General features: G+C 37.8%; 2 protein-coding genes, 1 long non-coding RNA gene and 1 other non-coding gene across 4 annotated transcripts; all 4 read right to left on the bottom strand.

Moving 5' to 3' along the window:
- Positions 1-100: 100 nt before the first annotated feature.
- Positions 101-2834, bottom strand: LOC126598725 (structure-specific endonuclease subunit slx1). Its single transcript, XM_050265094.1, has 3 exons — positions 2422-2834; positions 1175-1281; positions 101-557 (listed from the first exon to the last, which is right to left on the bottom strand). Exons 1-3 carry the CDS (start codon positions 2718-2720, stop codon positions 364-366), a joined length of 600 nt encoding a protein of 199 aa, XP_050121051.1. The 5' UTR covers positions 2721-2834; the 3' UTR covers positions 101-363.
- Positions 1437-1555, bottom strand: LOC126614106 (5S ribosomal RNA). Its single transcript, XR_007620275.1, has one exon. It is a non-coding gene; the product is annotated as a 5S ribosomal RNA (ribosomal RNA).
- An 804-nt stretch (positions 2835-3638) lies between the features above and the next one.
- LOC126598636 (pheophytinase, chloroplastic-like) lies at positions 3639-7015 on the bottom strand. Its single transcript, XM_050265003.1, has 6 exons — positions 6840-7015; positions 5697-6465; positions 5111-5337; positions 4721-4912; positions 4456-4612; positions 3639-3987 (listed from the first exon to the last, which is right to left on the bottom strand). Exons 2-6 carry the CDS (start codon positions 6447-6449, stop codon positions 3760-3762), a joined length of 1557 nt encoding a protein of 518 aa, XP_050120960.1. The 5' UTR covers positions 6450-6465; positions 6840-7015; the 3' UTR covers positions 3639-3759.
- An 8487-nt stretch (positions 7016-15502) lies between these two features.
- Positions 15503-21275, bottom strand: LOC126598788 (uncharacterized). The gene is made up of 3 exons (XR_007614972.1): positions 20658-21275; positions 20212-20273; positions 15503-15716 (listed from the first exon to the last, which is right to left on the bottom strand). It is a non-coding gene; the product is annotated as an uncharacterized LOC126598788 (long non-coding RNA).
- Positions 21276-23443: the final 2168 nt, after the last annotated feature.

Below are 23443 nucleotides of genomic sequence, written 5' to 3'. Positions count from 1 at the left end.
ACATTTTTACTCACAATATACTCTGTTTGAAAAATGCGAGTATGAACCGACGACGTTGTATTCGGTGTGTTCCATGAGATGACAATAACAAAAGCAAACATAAAACAAATGTCCCTTCCTTTCTCATTCATTATTTCGTTCCTTGAGAGAAAGAACATACATTAAGACATTCGTCCATCCATGGGACTGACCAATCTCATGATACAGTGTTATCGTACAAGTAGACAACCATTCTCGACTAGCAATTGTTATCCTATATAAATATGACTCATCTTCCTGAGTTTTACAACATTTTTTGTTACTTAAACATTATACATTTACAATGAAAAATTGTTATGAAACGTAGACCACGCGACTTATAAATCACAAAGGGTCCAGTTTCCAGTCGATTTCTAAGTGGGTGCAATCAAGTATACCTTTAACTCTATCCAGAGCTGCTTGCCTGTGTTGTAGCAATGGAAGTGACAAATCATTTGCTCGCTCCTCCTCGTCGTGTTTCTTTCTTTTCCGAGGCAAACGCCTTGATAAAGTTTTCCATTTTGATTCGAACTCGCAAGCTACAACAGAAAACAAAGAGTTACTTGGTCTGTTTGCGTTCAAGATGTGAAGCTTAGCTTACATAAAAAGATCATCAGAAAAAAGCTAAATCTGATTAACCATTCCTTTTGCGTACAGTTTAGTAAATCATAAAATATGATATTAAGTTTCATTAGGATCTTATACAAAATTTGCATGGAAAATGAGTCACTAATCATAAGTGGACGAAACCCCTTAGAGCTACATAAAAAGACTCCACACTAGAGCTAATCCCACCACATAAAAACTGGGCGACAAAATGCTCATCCCTCCCACTCTAGTTCTTGGAAAACTCTTTGAAAATTCATCCATTAAAGGAGCTCCCGATCCTAACGTATCCCCTTAAGTTAACAGCTAACTAGACATTTTTTCACATCCAAATACACATCATGGAAGGAGCTCCTGATCAATCATCCCTGTGGTGGACGAATTTAAAATTATATTGGCACTTCAAAATAATGGGTGCCATTGTAGGCAGCAACACTTTAACAGCTGAAGCAATACAAACTGAGCCCATAAATTGACCAAAAATTGACTGAATGAAAAGGATTAACTATGTTAAAACACAATCTTTGTTTTCCAATTCCAAATAAAATACCTTCACTTTGGCCCTTAAAACCATGTACTAGGCATGCACAAATCCATGGTCTTCCAGCACTAGATGCTTTTGCACCACCTTTGAGCTCGCCATTATGTTGTTTCAAACTGCATAAGAGTTATATAACAATAGACTATAGTTACTGCTTGACCAAAAGATAACCAGAAATCACTGAGTCCGCAAAAAAATAACCAGATCATAAGAACACATAAACACAACAACACAACAAAGCCTTTTCCCACCAGGTGGGGTCGGCTGTGGGGGGATGCAACACGAGGACTTCCTAGGAGGTCACCCATCCTAGTACTACTCTCGCCCAAACTCATTTAACTTCGGAGTTCGGATGGGATCCGGTGCATGTGAGCTGGTATGATAGCATTCCAAGGATTTGACGTAAGATAGGAGTGCCGGCTGTCGACTACCTGACGCACTCCCCCTCCTCCTTTATCCGGGATTGGGACTAGCAATGTAAGATAAACTTACACAAGCGGGCACATAAGCATTTATTTTCAGGAGAATAATTAGAGGGACACCATCACCAAGTACAGCATAAGTAAATACGCAAAAAGCTATAACAAAGTTGCTCTTAACTCCAGCGGCAAAACAAGAAACTGAAAGCTAAAACAAAGTTCCTCTAAATTCCTACAACAACTATGTAGCTAGCAAAGAAGGCAAATCCACCACAGGGAGAAAATATTTCAACATCTATGCTCCCCACCCACAAAACCTAAAGTGATCACGAACAATTCACCTTGCATACTATTCGTTCCTTACAAACTGGCGGTTTCTTCATAATTTTTAATCGAATCCAATGTATGTGCATAACACTAATCATTGTTTCATTCCCTTAATTATTTCAAAAGCCGAAAAGAAATATTACAGGAATCTAAGATACAAAAAGTATACTCCTTTCTGAAACTCAGGGGCTAGCTAGAATCAGAACTAACCTAAGTATCATGGAGCCGTGCAGTGAGCACAGAGCCCACCAATTCTTTCGCATTTTACTAAAGAACTACCAAATTATCCCAGAATGATATAGACACGGATAAGAATGTGTGCACAAATTTAATCAATCTCTACGGCAAAGCATAGATTTGAAAGACCCAGAAAATAATTTGTTCACAAATTTATCAAACAGCTAAGGAAAAGGATCAAATTTGATTCTTTGAAAGACCCAGATAAGAATTTATTCATAAATGCATCATATTAGATGAAAAGGATAAAACTTGAAACGAAATCAAACGTACCGGCGAGAGAAATCGGTGGTGACGCCGACGTAGGTTTTGATTGGGGAATTGGTGGAAAGAATGAGATACACAGACCAAGATTTTGGTTTTGATTTTGATTTGGACGGAGAGCTCGAGGATGCTTCTGATTTGATCGACAGGGATAGCGAGGAGGGTGATGATAATTTTGGGGGGTTAGGGTTAGGGTTCCGGAACTTGACGGAAGGGAATGTGCTCGAGAGCCGTCGCATAATTTCAGGTGAACAGCTCAATTCTCTGCTCGATCGGCCTAAAAGTTTGCATGTTTTGAACTGTTCCATTTAAATATGCATACACCTGAAAATACCGTTGATGCTATGGTTTAGATTTGGTAGGTGGCAGTCTTCTAAAAATCGGCCTAAGTGGCCCTCTAGGCACTAGGCGGTGCAGGCCCGTTGCGATTTAGTGCAAATTGTTTTGAAAAATCAGTCTGGAGTTAAACGGCTGTTTATATATAATAAGGTTAAATAATTTAGTTTATGTCAAATCCAATAGAAGGATCATGAACAAGAAAAATTTAGTCAATTATTCAAGAATACTTCTCATTATGATTATATGCTTACTGTTTTTAATATTGAACTTGTTGGATGGATTTATCATTCTTTTATTATCCACACAAGTATAGTTTTTTAGTTTTTTTTAATAAATATTTTTAAAGTGTAAGTAGGCATTTATTTACAAGATATACAATAAATTTACATAAATTAGCTTAAGCGCTAGGCCTTTGCCCGCCGCCTGTGCCTAACGTTTTTTAGAATCTTGACCATTGATACGAGTTTTTATGCTGTATCTAACCGTTAAACAAGATTAGATCTAACGGTTGATTCTTCGAATGGTTTCGGATTCAACTCTCTCACATCGGAAAAATAGCAAATCTTATAGCGATTTAATTGTTTATGGCAACCATTTTGCTTTTAACAATTAGTCTGCAGGTGGCTCAGGGGCTATTGTAGGGCCAGGGTCATTGGAGCGGGCCAAAGAGGAGGTCGTTGGGCCAGGGTCATATGGGCGCAACCCATGCCCTCACCCCGCGTGCGCTGGAGAGAATTTTTGTTCATTACAAATCAGTTTTAGGAAGCTAGTTTTACCCAGATGCTCTGTAAAGGGTGGGAAGCATGAAAAGTAGTTGGATGGAGTGAGTAGATTTGTCACTCTTGCTATAAGTAAATATTCAGCGAGACAAAGTGACTACAATGACAGAAATAAAACATATAACAACTTTATATACGTCGTATATATAAGATACATTTCAGCGTCTACATTCTATTCGTTTCATGTTCATGATTTTTCTTTGAATCTGATGCTACTTTATGATTTGAGCTATAACTTCCGAAAGAGGGGTCTGATATAAGAACTGATCATGTCCCAAAGTGAGAACTTGGATGCAAAGAACCGAACATTTACTGACTTTTTCGATCCATCTCTCACAAATTCCAGGTCCCTGGCAATGTTGTTCTGCGTACCTTCTGGGACATCAATCAAAGGCAATGCAACTAAACCCCGAGTCTCTAGGTTTTTGATCCACCCGCGTAATAAGTAATTCACAACCTGCATTACAATGACAATTAGTCTTCTAAGAACGAAAAAACAAGATAGGACTCATCAAACAGGATATCCAAAAATCCAATCGAAAGTGCTCCAACGGAAAGCTGATAGTGAACTTGGTTTATACATGCATTCTCTTCTTCAAAAAATCACACCAATCGACTTTGCTGAATCTCTCAACTTAGATGAATGAAATATCTATATATCTATTTTCATGATTGCAGTACAAGAAAAATTTACAAATAATTAACAAGAGTTACTCTTGCTGTGTAAGAAACTTTTACACAAAATCACAAAAAATACACAAGATTTACTTTCCTACTTTACTGACCTAAAATACACAAACTTTTAATGTGTACCCAAATTAAAGCATAGATAACAGCGATAATATATGCCAACTATTCCTGCAATAGCAAATATTCAACACGCGTAAAAGGATAGTTCTGTGCTGATTAGTGAAATGCTGCTTACCTCAGGAACTTCATCGTGAGGGCAGTGACCAGCTGGACTGATCTCGTAATATGGAGCTTCAGGCACTTGTTGCTTCACCTGAAGGCCCCAAATAGGTTTCACCCATGGATCTTCTTTTCCATACATAAGACAAATCGGTGTGTTGTTCATTTGACATCTACAGAAAAAATGTACTGGTGCTTCTCACTTAACTTGGACCAGAAAAACAAAAGCACATACAAAATTGTCTTCATGCATATACGTTATGACCCTTTGTATTGTCTACCTGGACAAAGCCTCCTTAAAGGATAATTTTCCTTGAGGAGCAAGCATAATTGAGGCCAATGATGCAGCAGCGGCTGGATGCTCTGATGTCTCAAGTATACGGGAAAATACTTTGTCAACGTTTGTTGAATGATCTGCATAAACTTGTTTGAGTACCTCCGCTATACTCTGAGGATCACTAATTTTTTGCCAACTGAAACCAATGAAGCAAACTCAAACAGTTTTAACTCGATTGCCGGTAAATATGGAAAGATAAATTGCAGCATCCATATGCAAAGCTCCTATGTCAAAGATGTTTTACAGCCTATCATTTACTGATCTAAAACATACTAAATTACAAACTGAATTGTAAAACATATCTTAAAGAATTATGCCAGCTATAAGAACTTACAGTATTTCTGTGAGCTTTCTCACACTGGCAGGTAACGGAAATGATCCTGCTGATGGGAATATTTTTGCTAGTCTTGGAGATCTTATAGGATTAGGTAGAAATCCCCAGAAAGGAGTTGCATTCAGCAATGTAACGCCTTTCACCAAATGAGGGTTACATGCGGCAAAATACAAAGCAACAAATCCTCCTAGCGAGTTCCCCGCAATATAGACTGGTTCACCAATTACCTGCAAGAAAAATGGTTGCATTTATATTGCTCATGAATAGACAGTCAAGGAAGTGATGAAGAGAGCTACTTCTCATAAAGAAAAAACTAAAATTAGATGATATTTCCCTGGTAAAAAAGTATTAAGTCATAGCAAACTCAAGCAAATGAACCATGTAAAATGCTCAAATTAGCATGAACACTAATGGACAGAGAAGAAAGGAAATAGACCAAGTTATCAAAAATGCTTCCCAAACTTTAACAAACAGAAGATCCATGAGCTACAATATCGTTATTATCTACTAAAAAGAACCTATAAATATGATTCTTTGTATCCATCAAATAATGGAACAAGGAAATAGCTTTAATGCTATAGTGTACCTCTTCTATGAAGTAACGAACTTGATCCTGCCATAAATCAATAGAGTAGACAAGCTCGCTTGCCCATGGTTCGGTTTTTTCTCCAAAACCCCACGCTGTATCTTGCCTGTCGGACATACCTTCTTCGTTAATACGAGGGGCAGGGTCTTCAAATGGCAATGACCTACCCTGCCCAAGAAAATCAATTGCCCATACTCTAAAATCACGCCCCAAATCTTTCAGTTGCTTCTCATAGTGAAAAGAGCCAACCCCAAAACCAGGAAGAAACAATACTGGAGGGGATCCCAAGTTATCGCATCCGGCTTTCTCATAATGCACATTGAATTTGGGCTTCCATTCCCAAAAGCAACTACTTATTGGGGCACCAAATTCGCCTTTGGGTTCGTCAGGTAGACCAGGAATCAAAACCTTAGTAACGGATTCCCCCGTTTCTGAAACATTTGCATCCTCAGCCGTGCCAATTACATAGCCATCCGAGCTTCCACTAGATAAAATCGGACCAACATGCTTGAAGTTTTCACTGGTGTTGGGTAACCTAAAACCTCCCTGGCGATTTAGCTGCTTCAAGAAAGACTGATCTAAACTATGACACTTCAACAACCTACTTCTGGAATCAAATCGAACACCATAAACTCTTTTTCTCCTAAAATCTGGGAACCCGGAGCGATGTAAATTTGAGCTTTTATCGACTAATTTTGCCCTTAAACTTACAGCATCACAGCATGGTGCAGAACTGTATGAGAGTATTTCCATAACCAGAAAATGTATTCTGCAAACATCAACCAAATCAACGATTCAGAAACGGCTGAACTTTACCCTCTATTCCACATAAGAAAAATACAGAAAACAAAAACTAGTAAGTTACAAATACTTTGCAAAATTAGGAAAAAAAAGCAATAAATCATGATATATATCTTGTGAAACTACAAGAAATTGGAGAACATAAAATCCCTATATTACAATTTCAAACAAAAGAGCATTTAACTGAATAATAGCACAGGAAAAATAATTAATTTACCAATCCTTAACAAAAATTAACACCCCAAAACAGCTAACTAAAAGATCAAGCAAAATTAGCTTTCCTGGGTAAAGAGAAATCGTAAAGAACAACAATTTTCATATTTTTTTTAAATTTCGGGTTACCTTCAAAGTGAGCAGAGAAGTGTCATTAGAGTTGCGACGCCATATATGCTCTGTCTTCTCCAACTATTAGGAGATTCGGCCAAAATCTAGCGAGGGAGAGAGACAAAGATAGCGCGGTTGCTTAAACGCTTCTTCTTCCTTTTGAAGCCAAGTAAAATACGAGCTTTTAAAATTGTTGTCCTATATTCTTCCCCTGGATATAGGAAAGCTCACTTACCAAAAAACATGCCCCTATTAACGTATGTTTTTCGTACAAGTTTTATGGTCAAAATTGTGTAATTTTTTTATTTTTATTTGGAGATTGTTTCCATAAAAATATTATTCAATTTAGAGATCGTTTAATTATTTAAATATATGAAATAAATCGATTGTGTGAGTACCAAGTAATAGATTCATGATGAATCGTTCATTTATTTGTCACATATAGATGACTAAATAATATGTAATTCGAATAGTATTTTTGTAAAAATGATCTTTAAATGAAAATTAAAAAATTAAACGGTTACAATTATAGAGTTTATACTGGAAATATATGTTAATCACAAAAGCATTCCCAATAAATGCAAGTATTATTAAAAAAACTTATATTTTCTCCAAAATCGAGCTTGCCCAAAACAAATGTTGTTTTTTTCTCTAAAAAGATAGAAAACTAATGAAAATGGCTTGAAAACTTTGAGTTTTAATGATAAGGACAAAATAAAGGGTAAAGTGAATAATACTATGATTGACTTTTTAGTGTAAAAATGTGGTTTTTCGTTAAAGTGAACAGTACCGGGTGCTTTTCGTTAAAGTTCCATAAATTTAAATTACATTATTACTAGTTCATTATAAAATTAATTTCATTCTCTCTCTTTTAGTGTAGATAATCTCATTTGTTAAAAAAAAAAATCAAAAACAAAAAACAAGGGAAGCAAGAAGAAAATGTAAAGAAGATAAGAGTGTGTAGAAACTCTCCGAACTTGTTCGTCCTTTCAAATCGCTGTCCCCACTGCATGGGAACTGAATACCTAACATCAATCTCATTGGTTCAACTAGATTCTTAAGAGCTATGCTTCTCTGCGACCGAAATAGGTTTCAACAACTACACTACTCACTGTTCAGTGGGGCCAAACACAGCGGTGGCTTCTCCCTAAGCCCTCGATCATTATCACAGGGTTCAAATGTGCTAACGTGTTTTGAAATGGTGATGACACGTGTCCCTCTGTAACGAGTATGAAATATTTGCATTCGCAGCAGAGCGCTACCCGAAGCGAGCTAGCTGTATCGTTACGCAAAGGCGAGGATTCGGGGTTGGTGTTGCTTGACACGTTTAAGTTTGAAATGGTGTTCTGTTCAACGTTGTTTTCAGTTTAGTTTGGAGAACAATATTTTCAGTAGCCACTCTTGCTTTCGCTCAATTAATTTTGAATACGTGTTTAGTTTGTGTTTGTGATTTGAATTATTTGGACACGTTTTCAAATCTAATTGGATTAAAACAGAAAAAATTCAGCAGCCAAGTATTGTTTTAGTTTGAACTGGTAAAAAAGACTGCAATCGTACTTCCAATTGTTATTTACGATCTCGAAAATGATGTCTTTTGTCTACACGGTGAATATCTTAATCAACTACAAGCAATGGAAATAACAACTACTTAGATTCGTCAGTAATCTTTGGCCTCGGACCACATCCAAGGCTTGCATGTAATGTCATGGTTGAGTATCGTGGAAGGCTAAATATTAAAGGTGAAGAAAGTTAAGGTTTCATTTTAAAATTAATTGGTAATATGGGGTGTAATCCAATCTTTTACAAGCCCTTAGAAGGTTTTCCCTTTCATTGATGTGACTATTTTATTTTCACATCCTCAACACATCTCAAGCCAAAGGCATGGACAACACAAATTGGATGACATGTAGCACATGTCGTTATTGGGCTTTTCAAGCCAAACATGTGGAGAATACGAATTGGGTGATGTGGAACGCGCTTTGCCGTTGGGCCTCACACGTGGGTCAACTACTCTAGTACCATAAAAAAAGTTGGGGTTCTACTATAAAATCAACAATATAAGGAGTAACTCAAGTCACTGCAAAGTTCCATAGTTAGCATGCACTACACTTTTTTACCGATGTGAAACTCTTTTGCTTTCATATCCTCACCGAAAGCTTGGAGACTATTTTAAGGTCAAACATCATATAATATATCGTTCTAGAGTTAATTTTCTATACAAAATAAAAAACACTGGCCGAAAAAACTGAAAGATAACTACATTTGCTCGCCAGTGTGGCAAAAAAGACGTTGTGGGGGTATTGTCGAAGTAGATACTGACGGAATCATCTTCTACGTCATCTAAATCATCAGAGACGTTGGGGTCATCTTGGTATGTGCCAAAATTGTCAAGGTCATTGATTTAAGATCTAGGAAGGTCTGAATATGAGTCTGAGTCTAAGTTAGATTTAAACTTGGGTACTTGAAGAATTGTCATTAGTTATGCCAAGAGTTGGGAAAATGATGGTCGTTGATCGAAATTGTCGCACAAAAATTTATATTTGTTTTTATTTCTCGATATTAAGGTGTACTGTTCGAACAAAGCAAATTTTTTAAGATATTTGTTCTCAAACTGTGCCAAAATTAAGTATTTGCAAAATTCCTAAATACGTATTTTTTCTCCCTTTGACTTATATATAGTGTACATAAGTCTATATATATAATGTACATAACCCTCTATGTTTCTCAAACCCATCTATTTACTCTCATTTCAATATTGACTCGTGAGTTTGGGTGTGGTTGTGGTGGGTCGAAATCGCGTTTTACGACTTAGATCTCATGTGGACAATGCAGTACTCGACAATTTTTGCAGCTAACTCAACTTCCACACCCATATTCGAGTTGGAATCAGATTGCTTGGGCCATGAATGTTGCGGATTTGTATTGATACAGGGTGTTCTTAGACCATGGTCAAGATTTGTGGTCGAATCACTTTCCATGCCCAGATTAGTGACAGGTGAACCTTGATTGACTCGTGACTATCGCAGATTTAGTGAGGTTGTAGATGTTCGGGACGAGCGTGCCATGTTTTATTATTATGGAGATGAGTCAACAGTGGTTTCTTTTTCGGCTTACTTATTTTTGTGTATATTTGTACCGCCTAGAGGTTTGTGTGACCTCGCTTTTTAGCGATGATTTTGTGATCCTCGATTCTAAATATGTCAACATTAATCTATTGTGGCAGATTTGCACATTTTGTTCTTGTGTGTTCTTTGTTTATTGTGGTCTGCCATGTAGGAGATTTGTTATGCTTGTTTGTTTTGTGCTTATTCTTTTCAGACCAGATCAAGAATTTGGTCACCGAGAAAAATATACTTCAATGGCACCTTTTTGTAATATGTTTATACTATTAAATAAAAATAGATCAGGTGGATGACCCTAATAACTCTCATCAATATCGATTTATTTTGTACATTTCACAAAATTAAAAGAGAGTAGTGTTAACTTTTATTATTTGTATTTGAAATTCCAATAACCCAAAATACCAGCAACACCCAACTGTTGAATCCCCATCACCCAACGACTTCCGCATTGCCAAAGCTCCCAAATCGCGTCGCGGGACTCGCCGCCAAGCCAGCTTCCTACTCTCTCTCTCTCTCTCTCTCTCTCTCTCTCTCTCTCTCTCTCTCACTTTGACTAAATCCAACCAACGGAGAGAAAATCTCTAATTCTAATCATCGACATTCAGTTCAATTCAAATATAGGGCTTCGATTTACGTCCAATTGCAGACTATCATTCAATCACTATCTAATGCTTGCTATACACTCATTGTAACTATCTATTGCTTGGATCTTCAAAGCATGAGTTTAAGGGGATGATAAAGTATATGAAATAATGAATGAGATTGTGCCACTTGTCATAAGATTAGAAGTTATGTTAGTTAATTAGTTGAGATTACTTTTTATAAATAGGAACTTTCATGTATTACTTGCTCATTAAGAAATATATATGCAAAGATACATATGCAAAGATACATATTTTCTCTCATCTTCTTCTCTTTGTACTAAAACTATTCTTCCTCGTTACACACTCCAAGATCCTCATACTATATAAAATCAATTAGTAATATGGGTGCAGCCTAATCTCTTATAAGCCCTTGGAAGCTTTTTCCTTTCACTGATGTAACTATTTTACCTTCGCATCCACACATGCATGGACAATACGAATTTGATGACGTGAAGCACACGTCGCTGTTGGGCTTTTCAAGCCAAACGCGTGGAGAGTATGAACTAGGGATGTGGAAGGCGCGTCGCCGTTGGGCTTCACACGTGGGTCAATTAGTCTAATACCCTGAAAAAATTAGGGCCTTACCATAAAATCAATTGATAATATGAAGAATAGCTTCCTCTTATAAACCTTTGCAAGGATTCTTCTTTCATCGATGTGAGACTCTTTTACTTTCACACCAGGCTTGGAGACTATCTTTACTCTAGTCACTACAAAGTTACATAGTTAGCATTCGCTACACTTGTCTTGGAAGGTTACGCAGTATACTAGAAAATTTCCAGGTCAAACATCATCTGATATGTCGTTCTAGAGTTAATTTTCTATACAAGATAAAAAACAATGGCCCAAAAAACTGAAAGATAAGTACATTGCTCGCCATTGTGGCAATAAAGACGTTGCAGGGGTATTGTCGAAGTCATCTTTGGTAATGTCGAAGTAGGTACTGACGGAATCATCTTCTAGGTCATCAAGATCATCAGAGACATTGGGGTCATCTTGGTATGTGCTAAAATTGTCAAGGTCATTTATGTCATCGGGGTCACGATCGAATTTAAGATCTAGGAAGGTCTGAATATGAGTCTGAGTCTAAGTTAGATCTAAACTTGGGTACCTGAAGAATTGTCATTAGTTATGCCAATAGTTGGGAAAAGAATGGTCGTCGGTGGTAATTGTGGCACAAAAATTTATATTTATTTTTATTTCTCGGTATTAAGGTCTATGGTTCGAGCAAAGCAAAATTTTTAAGATATTTGCTTTGAAATTGTGCCAGAATTAAGTATTTGCAGAAGTCCCGAATACGTATTTTTTCTCCCTTTGACCTATATATGGTGCACATAAGTCTGTATATATAATGTACGTAACTCTCTATGTTTCTCAAACCCATCTCTTTGCTCTCATTTAGAGATTGACTCGTGAATTTGGGTCAGTGGTTGGTCGAAATAGCCTTTTACGGCTTATATCTCATGGTGGCTGACCATGTGCTACTCGACAGTTTTTGTTGCTGACTCAACTTCCACACCCATATTCGAGTTGGAATCAGCTTGTTTGGGCCATTAATGTTGCGGATTTTATTGATACAGGATGTTCATGGACCATGGTCAAGATTTGTGGTCGAATCATTTTCCATGCCCAGATTAGTGACAGGTGAACCTTGATTGAGTTGTGACTATCGCAGATTTAGTGAGGTTGTAGATGGTCGAGATGAGCGTGCCCTATTTTATTATTGTGGAGAGGAGTCGACATTGGTTTCTTTTTTGGCTTACTTGTTTTTGTGTATATTTGTACTGCCTAGAGGTTTGTGTGGCCTCGTTTTTTAGCGATGACTATGTGATCCTCGATTCCGAATTTGTCAACAATAATCTATTGTAGCATATTTGCACCGTTAGTTCTTGTGTGTTCTTTGTTTATTGTGGTCTGCCACGTAGGAGATTTCTTATGCTTGTTTGTTGTGTGCTTATTCTTTTCAGATCAGATCAAGAATTTGGTCATCGAAAAAAATATACTTCGATGACACCTTCTTGTAATGTGTTTCTATTATTAAATAAAAATTGATAAGGTGGATGACCCTAATAACTCTCATAAATATTGATTTATTTTGTACATTTCGCAAAATTAAAAGAGAGTTAATACTGTTAAATTCTATTATTTGTATTTGAAATTCCAAAAACCCAAAATACGCAACACTCAACTGTCTAATCCCCATTACCCAGTGACTTCCGCATTGCCGAAGCCTCCAAACCGTGTCGCTGGACTCGCCGCTGAGCCAGCTTCCTACTCTCTCTCTTACACTTTGACTAAATCCAGCCAACGGAGAGAAAATCTCCGATTCTAATCATTGACATTCAGTTCAATTCAAATAGTAGGGCTTCAATTTACGTCCAATTGCAAATTATCATTCAATCACTATCTAATGCTTGTTTTAAACTCATTGTAACACTCTAATGCTTGGATCTTCAAAGCTTGAGTTTGAGGGGATGAAAAAGTATATGAATTGATGAGTGAGATTGTGCTACTTGTCCTAAGATTAGAAGTTATTTTAGTTAACTAGTTGAGATTACTTTGTATAAATAGGAACTTTCCTATATTACTTGCTCATTAAGAAATATATACACAAAGATACATATTTTCTCTCATCTTCTTCTCTTTGTATTAAAAATGTTCTTCCTTATTACACACTGCAAGATCTTCATACTATATAGGTTAACATCCAACACTCACATAGAACCTTATCAACCTAGTTAGGTAAACCCTAATCACATAGTCTGATAGAGTTTATGAAGAGATAAGTATGTGAAGGGATAAAACCAAAAACCACTACTAATTATCTTGCATGTTAAATATGCACAAAAACATAAAACTAGTCATGCGGCAAGCACCTATGCTAGGGTTTTGTGCAGACTCAGAATCATATGGGCTTTAACTAAAACCTAGTTAAGTTATTCATACAAATAAACCCACAACTAAATAGTGTTGTAAAATCGATGATGGGTGCAGTGGAATAAATGAAACAAGACACAAAATTTACGAGGTTCCTCTACAGTCAGTGTGACTGGAGTACGTCATCGGCGTAGCAGTGGTGCTTTCATTATAATTTGGAATAATAGGAGTACAAAGATAACTCTCTCTATAATCTCCCATCCTCTTCCTCTCCTTTCTCTCTTCCCTTCTCTTTCTCTCATCCTTTCTTCCTTCCTATCTCTCCTGTGAACTTTGTGGTTTTTGTCTCTCTATCAGTCACCTTTTGTGCATAAGGTGTCTTGTATTTATATAGAGAGTAAGAGCATTGAAAGTTGCTGTAAAGCTCACTCCCACTGATAAGATTCCCATTTGTCCTATTTGGTCTGAAGTGATTGGTACAGTCATCCATCACATTATTTAGTGGCTAGCCATCAATATTTACAACAAATAGCTCATTTTATACTACATGAATGCATAGGAGTGCAACTTAGGTTGGGCCAATCCAAACCCGCCCATGTCCAACCCGACTTTAAACCTGAACAAGCGGGTTTTTCGTTTTAGTTATAAACCCCCCCAACCCAACCCAATTTCAACCTATTCACTGATTGGGTTGAGTTGGGTTGATCATTTGCTCATCTATCCCCAATCCTACCTATCCCAACTAACGAAACCCAATCTAATCAGATTGTAACCCATATCAATTAATGCTCATACTACACCCAAGTGTGCCAAGTCCAAAAACCAACATCCTTTCTAATAATTTTTTAATAAATCACCCTTTATAATTACTTAAGCTTTTACGAAATAAGAGGCTTTGATTAGTCAGCCTATATTTGTAGTCTCTAATCCTAAACCTTTATAGTAGATTGATTTATGGAATTAGAGTTAGCTTACTTGACTTAATTTTTTAGGAATTCTTAGAAGCTAAGTTGTTACAAGATTAAACTTGAAAAAGTTGGGCAACCCAAACCCAACCCAAGTAAACCCGAGCCCAAATGAACTCAATTGAAACCTAACCCGAACCCGAGCCCGAGCCTGAATTGTAAAAGTTGGGTTAAGATTGGGTTGACCTTCAAGCTCGCCTAACCCGCCCGAGTTGCACCCTTATTAATGCATATGCATGACAACATGTGTAAATTTAGGGCCGGTCCAGCTCAGTGCGGGTTGGGCGACTGTTTGGGCCCAAAAAAATTGTGGGCACCAAAATTATTTGGTTGTATATTCGTATATACTTTTATAAGAGTATAAATTCATAAAATTTGGTTAAATTACAATTAATTTATAAAGAAGTTTAACTAGAACTAGTGGTTTCGGTTCTTTAAAATTAACAAGAAACACTATGTGTGTTTATTTACCTTCCAATTTTTACGAATTTCTTTCATAAGAGTATACCTTTATAAAATTTGGTCAAATGGTCAAGAAGTTCAACCAGAAGTGGTGGTTTATATTGTTTAAAATTAACGAGGAGGTTTTGGGTTCAAAACACTAGTGCGTTTTTTTTACTTTCCAGTTTTTACGAATTTCTTTTCAAAGTTTAATCAGAAGCAATGGTTTCTGTTGTTTAATATTAACAAAATATCTTGAGTTCAAAATGCTATGTGCTTTTCTATTATTTATTTATTTTTCCATTTTTTAATGAATTTATGTTTGGTTTTAATTTCTTTTAATTACTAGCTAGTTGCTCACACATCCTGATCCGGAAGGTTGACCTGGATTTTGAATCGAGTTATGCTGGCCGACACCGGAAGGTGACAAAGCCATGGAATGTAATGATGTGGAATATGTGAATAAATTTAAAGGAAAACTAATGAAAAGGGTTTGAAAACTTTGAGTTTTAATGATAAGGACAAAATAAAGGGTAAAGTGAATAGTACCAGGATTGACTTTTTAGTGTAAAAATGTGGTTTCTCGTTAAAGTGAACAGTACCGGGTGCTTTTTGTTAAAGTTCCCTAAATTTAAACCTAGAAGTGCCTAAATGGAAGAGTGCACATGTGAGCGCGAATGAACCCATTTCACACGTGATGTTAGAGCATAAGTAAAGTACAGTATTAGTAAAAGAGGAATTATACCGTCAGGAGTATTCTCATAACAATGTTTTGCTAGAAATCCTCGTCAACACGAAAGCTCTGCCACTAAAACCTGGAGGGACGAAAAACAAGGGTAAGTGGGCCTAAAAATAAATCTTTGTAAAACCTTTTTGAAAATGTTATAACCCCTTGCCGTAAAACAAGTATATTTTCCACATATAATATACTACATATAGTATGAAAACGTTTATTGTAAATAGTAATATCACCAGAATGCAACAATTCACGATGTTTATACCATATTTAGGGCCTCGTATATTTGGGACTTGGGCCTTGTATTTGGGCCTCACACTAAAGCCCATACTTTGTAAAAGAGGAGGAGCCCCTTATTCTATAAAAGGGGACTCCTCCCCTCATTCTAAGAGAGGCTCATTCTCACCCTCAGAGGCTTCTCACCCCCTCTCAAAGCTTCCTCACACCCCCTAAGCTCTAAGCTCTCTCTCTCCCTCTTCATCAGAGAAACATAATACAATCAGTGTGGACGTAGCCCAAACCTTGGGGTGAACCACGATAACTCTTGTGTCATTTACATTTCATTGCAGATTCACGGTCGGATTTACGTTGTTCCAAGACCACCCCGGTTTTGTGCATCAACATTTGGCGCCGTCTGTGGGAAACGACACGAAAAGCTATGTCGGTTCTCTCTCAATTTTTCATCTCACCACCGTGAAACCTCACCACAATATCCACCGTGAATTTGCTCACCTAAAAACCACAGATCCAAATTTCCCAATCCACCAACAAACCCAATTAATTGATTCACAAAAGGTTCAAAACTTTCGACTTTCCCACTTCCCCATATTCCTTAATCTGATTTCCCAATAAGCAGCCTTTCCCAATCAGAGATATGTTAGCTCTAGAAATGGCCCGGGATGAGCTGCTGGTCCCGGCGCCAGAGGAGACTACTCAGACGCAGGCCCAAGCCTCTGCCGCCAGCAAAAAAAAAAAAAAAAAAAAAAAAAAAAAAATACAAATAAAAAACTGCAGCTTTGAGAAGCTGGATTTCACTGGACCATGACGGGCAGGGAATGGTTTTGGATTTGGATCCAAGCTCCAACATCATCAGGAACAGATATCTAATCAGATGAGATGGTGAAGTGGAGAATCTTCCTCCCTGAAAACAAGATGACTGTCTATTTCGCCAGATGGTTTTCCGATCTCGATTGGCGTCTTCCAGTTACTGGTGCCGCCCAACAACTTCAATTCAACTTCAATTGATCGCAGAGCAGTTTTGGTTCCTCCAAATATCAAAACCCAGAAGTTGCTTTCATTTCACCAGAGCTCCATTCTTTCTTCTCACTCTCTCACTTCTTCCCTGCAAAACCCACAAACCACACCTCTTATCTTTTCGGCTTTGAAGGAGGAGGTGACGAGGGGGCTGTCGCCGGGAAGGTCGAGGGGGAAAAGTCCGGCCAGGAGTGGGTCTCCAATGTCGGGGATGCTCAGGCGGCGAAGGAATCATCACGTGGCGCAGCCGGAGCCGTTGATGATTCTGTGATCCGGGAACTCAACTCGCTTCGATCTCTCCACCACCGAGTCTTACCATCTTTCTTCTGCGGAGCTCCACACCGACTGTCCCCTTTCATCAAAAGGCAGAGAGAGAGAGCAGAAACGAAGTGAGAGAGATGGTGTCGTTGGTCACCAAGAACAACCCACACAACAAAATCAAAGCTTGAAATTCAGGAGATAGAGGAAACCGAAGCAGCAGGAAGAACTATGAAGTTGTTGAAATGAGAGGTGGGATTTCTGATTCTCTATGCAACTGCTCTCTACGCCTTCATCATCCATCGATCCCTCCAAATCTCTCGCAATCAGAACCTCATCGAAGACGCCGCGTTGTAGCCTAGGTTCTGCTTCTGGGTTCTCTGGAATTTGATCTATTTTAAGGAAGGCGAAGGCTTTTCAGCTATCTAATTCTGGGGTGCTGCCTCTTAATTCAAATAACCAGATGAGTCGTTTGTGGAAGCAAGGCCAGGTGGCGGTCGGAGTTCTTCTAAGAGAAGCAGAGTTGCAGAAGTTCATAATTTGTCTTAAAAGAGGAGGAGAAGTAGGATCAATGAGAAAATACTGTGGATTCAGATGAGCCAATTTCTAAGCAAGTTCCAGGAGATGGAGATCAGGACCAGATACCTCCACCAAATGGAAAGTGTGATCTTTTCCCCACGACAGTTCCTGTTCCACGTCCATGGCTCCACCGCTGGTGACATCTGACTGGAAAAGCAGTGAAGTCCTAGCAGCAACCAAGCAGAAAATCAGTGGGGAACAAAGCAGAAAAGAGAAAAGCAAAAGATTTTTCTATTATTATGATTTCTTCTGTCTACCAGGTGAAGATACAGAGAGAGATGCAAAAGAAAAAGAAAAAGAAAAAGGGAGAATCATGGGGGAACACATGGTGGGCAACACAAAAAAAAAGAGAAAAGAAAAAGGAAGGCTCCCTCGGGAGCACATAGCAAAGCAAAAAAAGAGAAGAAAAGCAGAAAAGCAATGGGGAACAAAGCAAAATAGAAAAACGAAAGAAAATGCAAAGCAGAAAACAAAAGCAAAAGCAACGCACCAACGATCTGGAACTGTCGAAGCTTTTGTGCTGAAACCTTTGTTTTTTGTATGATGTAATTTTCTTATTTTTCGGAGACATTTGTATAAACCCCATCAGAGGGTAATAATACCACCAAAAAAAAAAAAAAAAAAAAAAAAAAGCCCAACACAAACGGGCTGGCATGTTGTGGAGGGCAAAGACCCATAAGCCCAAAATAGCACCAACCAGGTGATCAAAAGTACGCCTAGTACTCCAAATTATACATGAGCACTACTCATGTCATTCATACATAAACATTCATGCGCATCACTCATGACAATCATACATAAACATTCATGACCATCATTCATGTCAACATTCATGAGCATCACTCATGTTAACATTCATGAGCATCACTCATGTCAATCAACATAAACATTCATGAGCATCACTCATGACAAATAGCTTCAAAAGCTTCATTTACAAAGCTCCAGCTTCGAAAGCTTCATTTACAGAGCTCTAGCTTCAAAGCTTCACTTGCAAAGCTTCACCTACAAAGCTTCAGTGCAGGGTATACAAATACCACATCCGAACAACCGCCACTTCGGCCCATACATGGATTCAATTTGAAGTCTCCAGCCAACAGACTCTATTGACCGAAGACTTGGGGGACTACATTATGTACCATATATTGGGCCTCAACTGGGCCTCATAAAAAATACTTGGGGGACTTAGCCCATTATTTATGTATTAAGGAGCGAGCCCTTATTCTATAAAAGGGACTCCCTCACTTTCATTAGAGAGCACCCATTATTCATGTACTGAGGAGCGATCCCTTATTTTATAAAAGGGACTCCCTCACCTTCAAACGCCACAAGCCGAGCCAACAAAGGCAACATAAGCTACAAGCAAAGCGGCCTCACAACATGTGCTACTTCTAGTTGAGCATCATTTCAGATTGGGCACCGCCTCATATCGAGCATCAGTTCTAGACGACATTTAGTTACTTCGGCCCACACATGGACTGAATTTCAAGTCTCCAGCCAAAAGACTCTCTTGACTGAAGACTTGGGGGACTACTGTTTATACCATATTTAGGGCCTCGTATATTTGGGACTTGGGCCTTGTATTTGGGCCTCACACTAAAGCCCATACTTTGTAAAAGAGGAGGAGCCCCTTATTCTATAAAAGGGGACTCCTCCCCTCATTCTAAGAGAGGCTCATTCTCACCCTCAGAGGCTTCTCACCCCCTCTCAAAGCTTCCTCACACCCCCTAAGCTCTAAGCTCTCTCTCTCCCTCTTCATCAGAGAAACATAATACAATCAGTGTGGACGTAGCCCAAACCTTGGGGTGAACCACGATAACTCTTGTGTCATTTACATTTCATTGCAGATTCACGGTCGGATTTACGTTGTTCCAAGACCACCCCGGTTTTGTGCATCAACACACGATATTCAACATATAAACTGCATGACAATCGGTAATCATAATAACTCGAATGAACGAACATATATTATCGGATGCTCATCAACATATGCTGACACATGAGTTCATGTAGAGGTATTCTGACATAACAAGACTGGGTGTAATAATGATTTACGCTCTAGTACTACAATCATGTGAATACTAGCACTACGCTCATCACATATGAGTCTTAATTGCCTATAGCAATCTAGGTCAGGATTGGCACCTACAATGGATCCAAAGTGAGCGTTTGGTGCAATGTGAACATACAAGTGAATGACTGGTTCTGGTCTCAGACGAGTACTAACACCGGTGTAGCACACGATGAGCATATAACATAAATATAGTTATGCTACAATGATTCGATAATTCTAGTCAACATATATTATTCATGGTTGCAAATATAATTAAGGCATCCCATAATAGTACGCATACCTATGCATCCCGCAAGATTCTAAATAATTTCATAATTCTCAACATTACGACCTTTCTTATAAACTTTAATTTAATTATGGCAATCACATAGAAAATTCATTATTAAATATGTATGTGAAACCTAACCAATATATAAGCTATATAAAAGAAAAGACCCACTCACAAATCATGTCGCCGGGTCAAACCTGTCTCGTGGCCATCGAAGATCCTTGTGATGCATTTCACCTAGAAACGAAACCATTTACATAAAATATATAACGCACTAACGTATATACACGTTTTCGTACAAAGTGTGGCTAATAAAGAAACTATTTTAAAATGGTCGAATTTCGAAAAACGGACGGCGGAATCGGGTTCGGCACATTGAGAAACCTAAGGAGGGACCTTGGGTTCCTTCATGCGCCGCACAAGCCGACCACCCTCATGCGTTCACGAGCGCCTATGCGCCTACGCGCCTGTGAGTACAAATGTACTTGCTTTCTTCTTGAAGCAGATGTTCAACCTGTTTTATGGCCCAACTTCTAGAGCTAATATCTAGCTCAATTCACCACCAAAATCAATGATACAAAAACCAATTTGAAGCTAGAAATGCAGGGAATCGGTCTATACCTATTGGAAGCCTAGTCGTGATAGGTGTTGGCCGGGAAATTGGTTTGAAAGTGGTCAGATGACCATGGTTTTCATTTCCAAAAAAACTGGAAAATTTCTACCCAATGTTACTGCGTTCCCAGCTTCACCAAGACGAAATTCATGGTTAAGTAGGATTAGATTGAGCTATAAGAAAGGTTTAAGGAGTCTTGAAGCCTACCTTGGTTGTGGACGGAAGAAACTCGCCGAAAAAAGTCAAACTCTATACAAACTCCTCCTCGGTTCGTACATGCCCAGATAGCTCAATTCTCGAATGGAGGTTGGTAACTGTACTGTGGTGGTGGTTCAGTGGTCAGAGGGATCGCCAGAGTGACAAGGTGGTGTGATGGTGTTACTGTTGCAACCCTTCGGTGCAAGCAAATAAAGATGGAAGACTTTAAGATGAGAGAGTTTGAGAGTGTAGAGAGTAGGGTGACGTGGTGATCTGGATTTTTGACGCTCGTTGGAGTAGCCACCATCGTAAGTGGCTAGTGGTGGTGGGTCAGTGCTTGTTGTTCCGGCGATGGTGGTATGGTGTGGCGTGGGCTCTCTGCAGTTGTAGAAAGAGAGAGGTGAGAAGAAGCTGAGAAAAAGAAAGAGGTGAAGGTAGAGAAAGAGTGACTGAATGACAAATGAGAGATGGGCCGAGAAGATGGGAGACATGGAAGAGAGGGAGAAATGGAGTATAGGCCCCATCGGCTCACAAAACAACACACACAAAAAAAATTTATCCCAACAGGAAATTACCAAATTACCCTTCATGTTCGTAAGTTCGTAAAATCTTCATCGTAGCTCAAAACCCGATTCCGCTTGTGCCCACACGTTTATCTCGTTGTGTACTACACAAATACGTTAAAAGAATGGGTTGTACGTCCCTTTAAATGATGGTCAACAAAAGTCAACAATCCTTGCCTTAAGGGGCATTTTGGTAAATTCACACTTTAAAAATTTATAAAATTGTAAAATTAGGGACGGGTTATTACATTGCTATGTGGATTGTAGTTTTTAGACATTCATTCCAATTCAAGTCTAACCTTCAACAAAGAGTAATGTGTAGACCAAATTTTTAGACCAAATTTTCAAATCATATGAAGTGTCACCAATAGGAAATAAACACATTAATCAACACTTAAGTAATAATTCAATTATCAACAATCACATCATATGGTTTACACAATTTGATTTAAAAATTTGGCATCCCTAGCATTAGCCTTCAAGAAATTAATGTATGTATGTCTTGACCAATACTATATTTAATTTAGTGCTCATTCATTACTTATACATATCAATTAAAGACTCAAAAATATGATTATCTTTTTAGTCTCATATTGACTAGGTTAGTTAATAAGAAAAAATAACTCATGAGTTATATAAAAATGCTTTAAAAGTTTAGATAGAAGGAGAACAAAACTCATCATCTATCTACTTGTAAGCTCGAGTTTTTTTGGTTCCCTTATCTCAATACAAAATAAATTAGTTTTTCCATATTTCTAAATTATTGAGTTTGAAATGCTTTTCTAAGTATTATTTTTTCAAAGTCTTGCGTATGAAAACAAATAATTTTTCTTATATAAAGTTAAAGCACATTTTTAAGGTTGCCCCGGGCCTCAAAAATGTCAAGACCGGCCTTGTGCAGATGTTTTTGAAATTTCTTGACGTTCTTGAACTACAAGAGACAAACTTAAACTCAACGGTTACATACAAAATATACACAAGTCTAAATAAATTACAGAGACAAGCATTTTACTAGAAATTGCTTATTTACACTAGCTAACAAAATGTTATCAAGGACATGATTCGCCTAAATGGATACAAATACTAGAAACATGTTTTACTAGTTATATTATTACATTTTTTTTGTCAAAAGTTATATTATTACATTTGATAACAGACATTATAATAATCGAACAAAAAAAAAGTTTGTACTTGTATTTTTATTCGCGATATTTAATGTTTCTAGTGTTTGTATCTATTATAGTATATGTTTCTAGTGTTTGTTTCTCTTATAATATATTTCTAGTGTTTTATCCATTTACATAATATTAGTATAGTATTTATATTTTTTTTCTACTATTTGTATCTATCATGTAAAGCTATCGTAGCATATCTGTTGCGATTGTGGTATATTAAAATAGGCGTCTATCTCACTCGAATGTTTCATGGACTTGAGTTTACGATCATACTGCTGAATTTTCATACATTTTCTCCTTTCGATCAATCTGGTTTTTGAAACAACACTACATTGTTCCAGGTAATAGAGTTTTCATGGAGAAGGTACGGCAATGGAGCAGTTGCATCCTTGGCGCATCAGCAGTGGCGGTGCTTGCTTTTCTCTTGTTCCTTCCTAATAATGGTGATTTTGAGAAGACGATTTCTGTAAGGAGATCTCTAAGGAGCAGGCATGGTAGTATTGGAGGAGACGTTTTTGGAATTCAGATGCTACAACGGACTCATAACTTGGTGGAGCTAAACAATGGCCTTGTTCGACTCACTTTTTCTTTTCCGGAAGGAGACGTGGTTGGAATCCAGTACAAGGGAATTGACAACTTGCTTGAAGTCAAAACTAACCCACAAGGAGGTTACTGGGATCCTAACGCCGGGAACTATGGTTATTACTATTAAGGGTAATATTGTAAATGCATTATCAAGGGATAATACCTAGAGGTTAAGGAAAGTTGTTAGTTGTTATGATTTAGTTAGTCTACACAACTTGTATATATACATTCAGATTGTAATCTTATTTGGTAAGTAATATGAAAATATATTTT

The sequence above is a fragment of the Malus sylvestris genome, chromosome 2, assembly GCF_916048215.2.
Source record: "Malus sylvestris chromosome 2, drMalSylv7.2, whole genome shotgun sequence".
In the NCBI taxonomy this organism is placed as follows: domain Eukaryota; kingdom Viridiplantae; phylum Streptophyta; class Magnoliopsida; order Rosales; family Rosaceae; genus Malus; species Malus sylvestris.
This window is presented reverse-complemented; position numbering and strand designations above follow the sequence as displayed.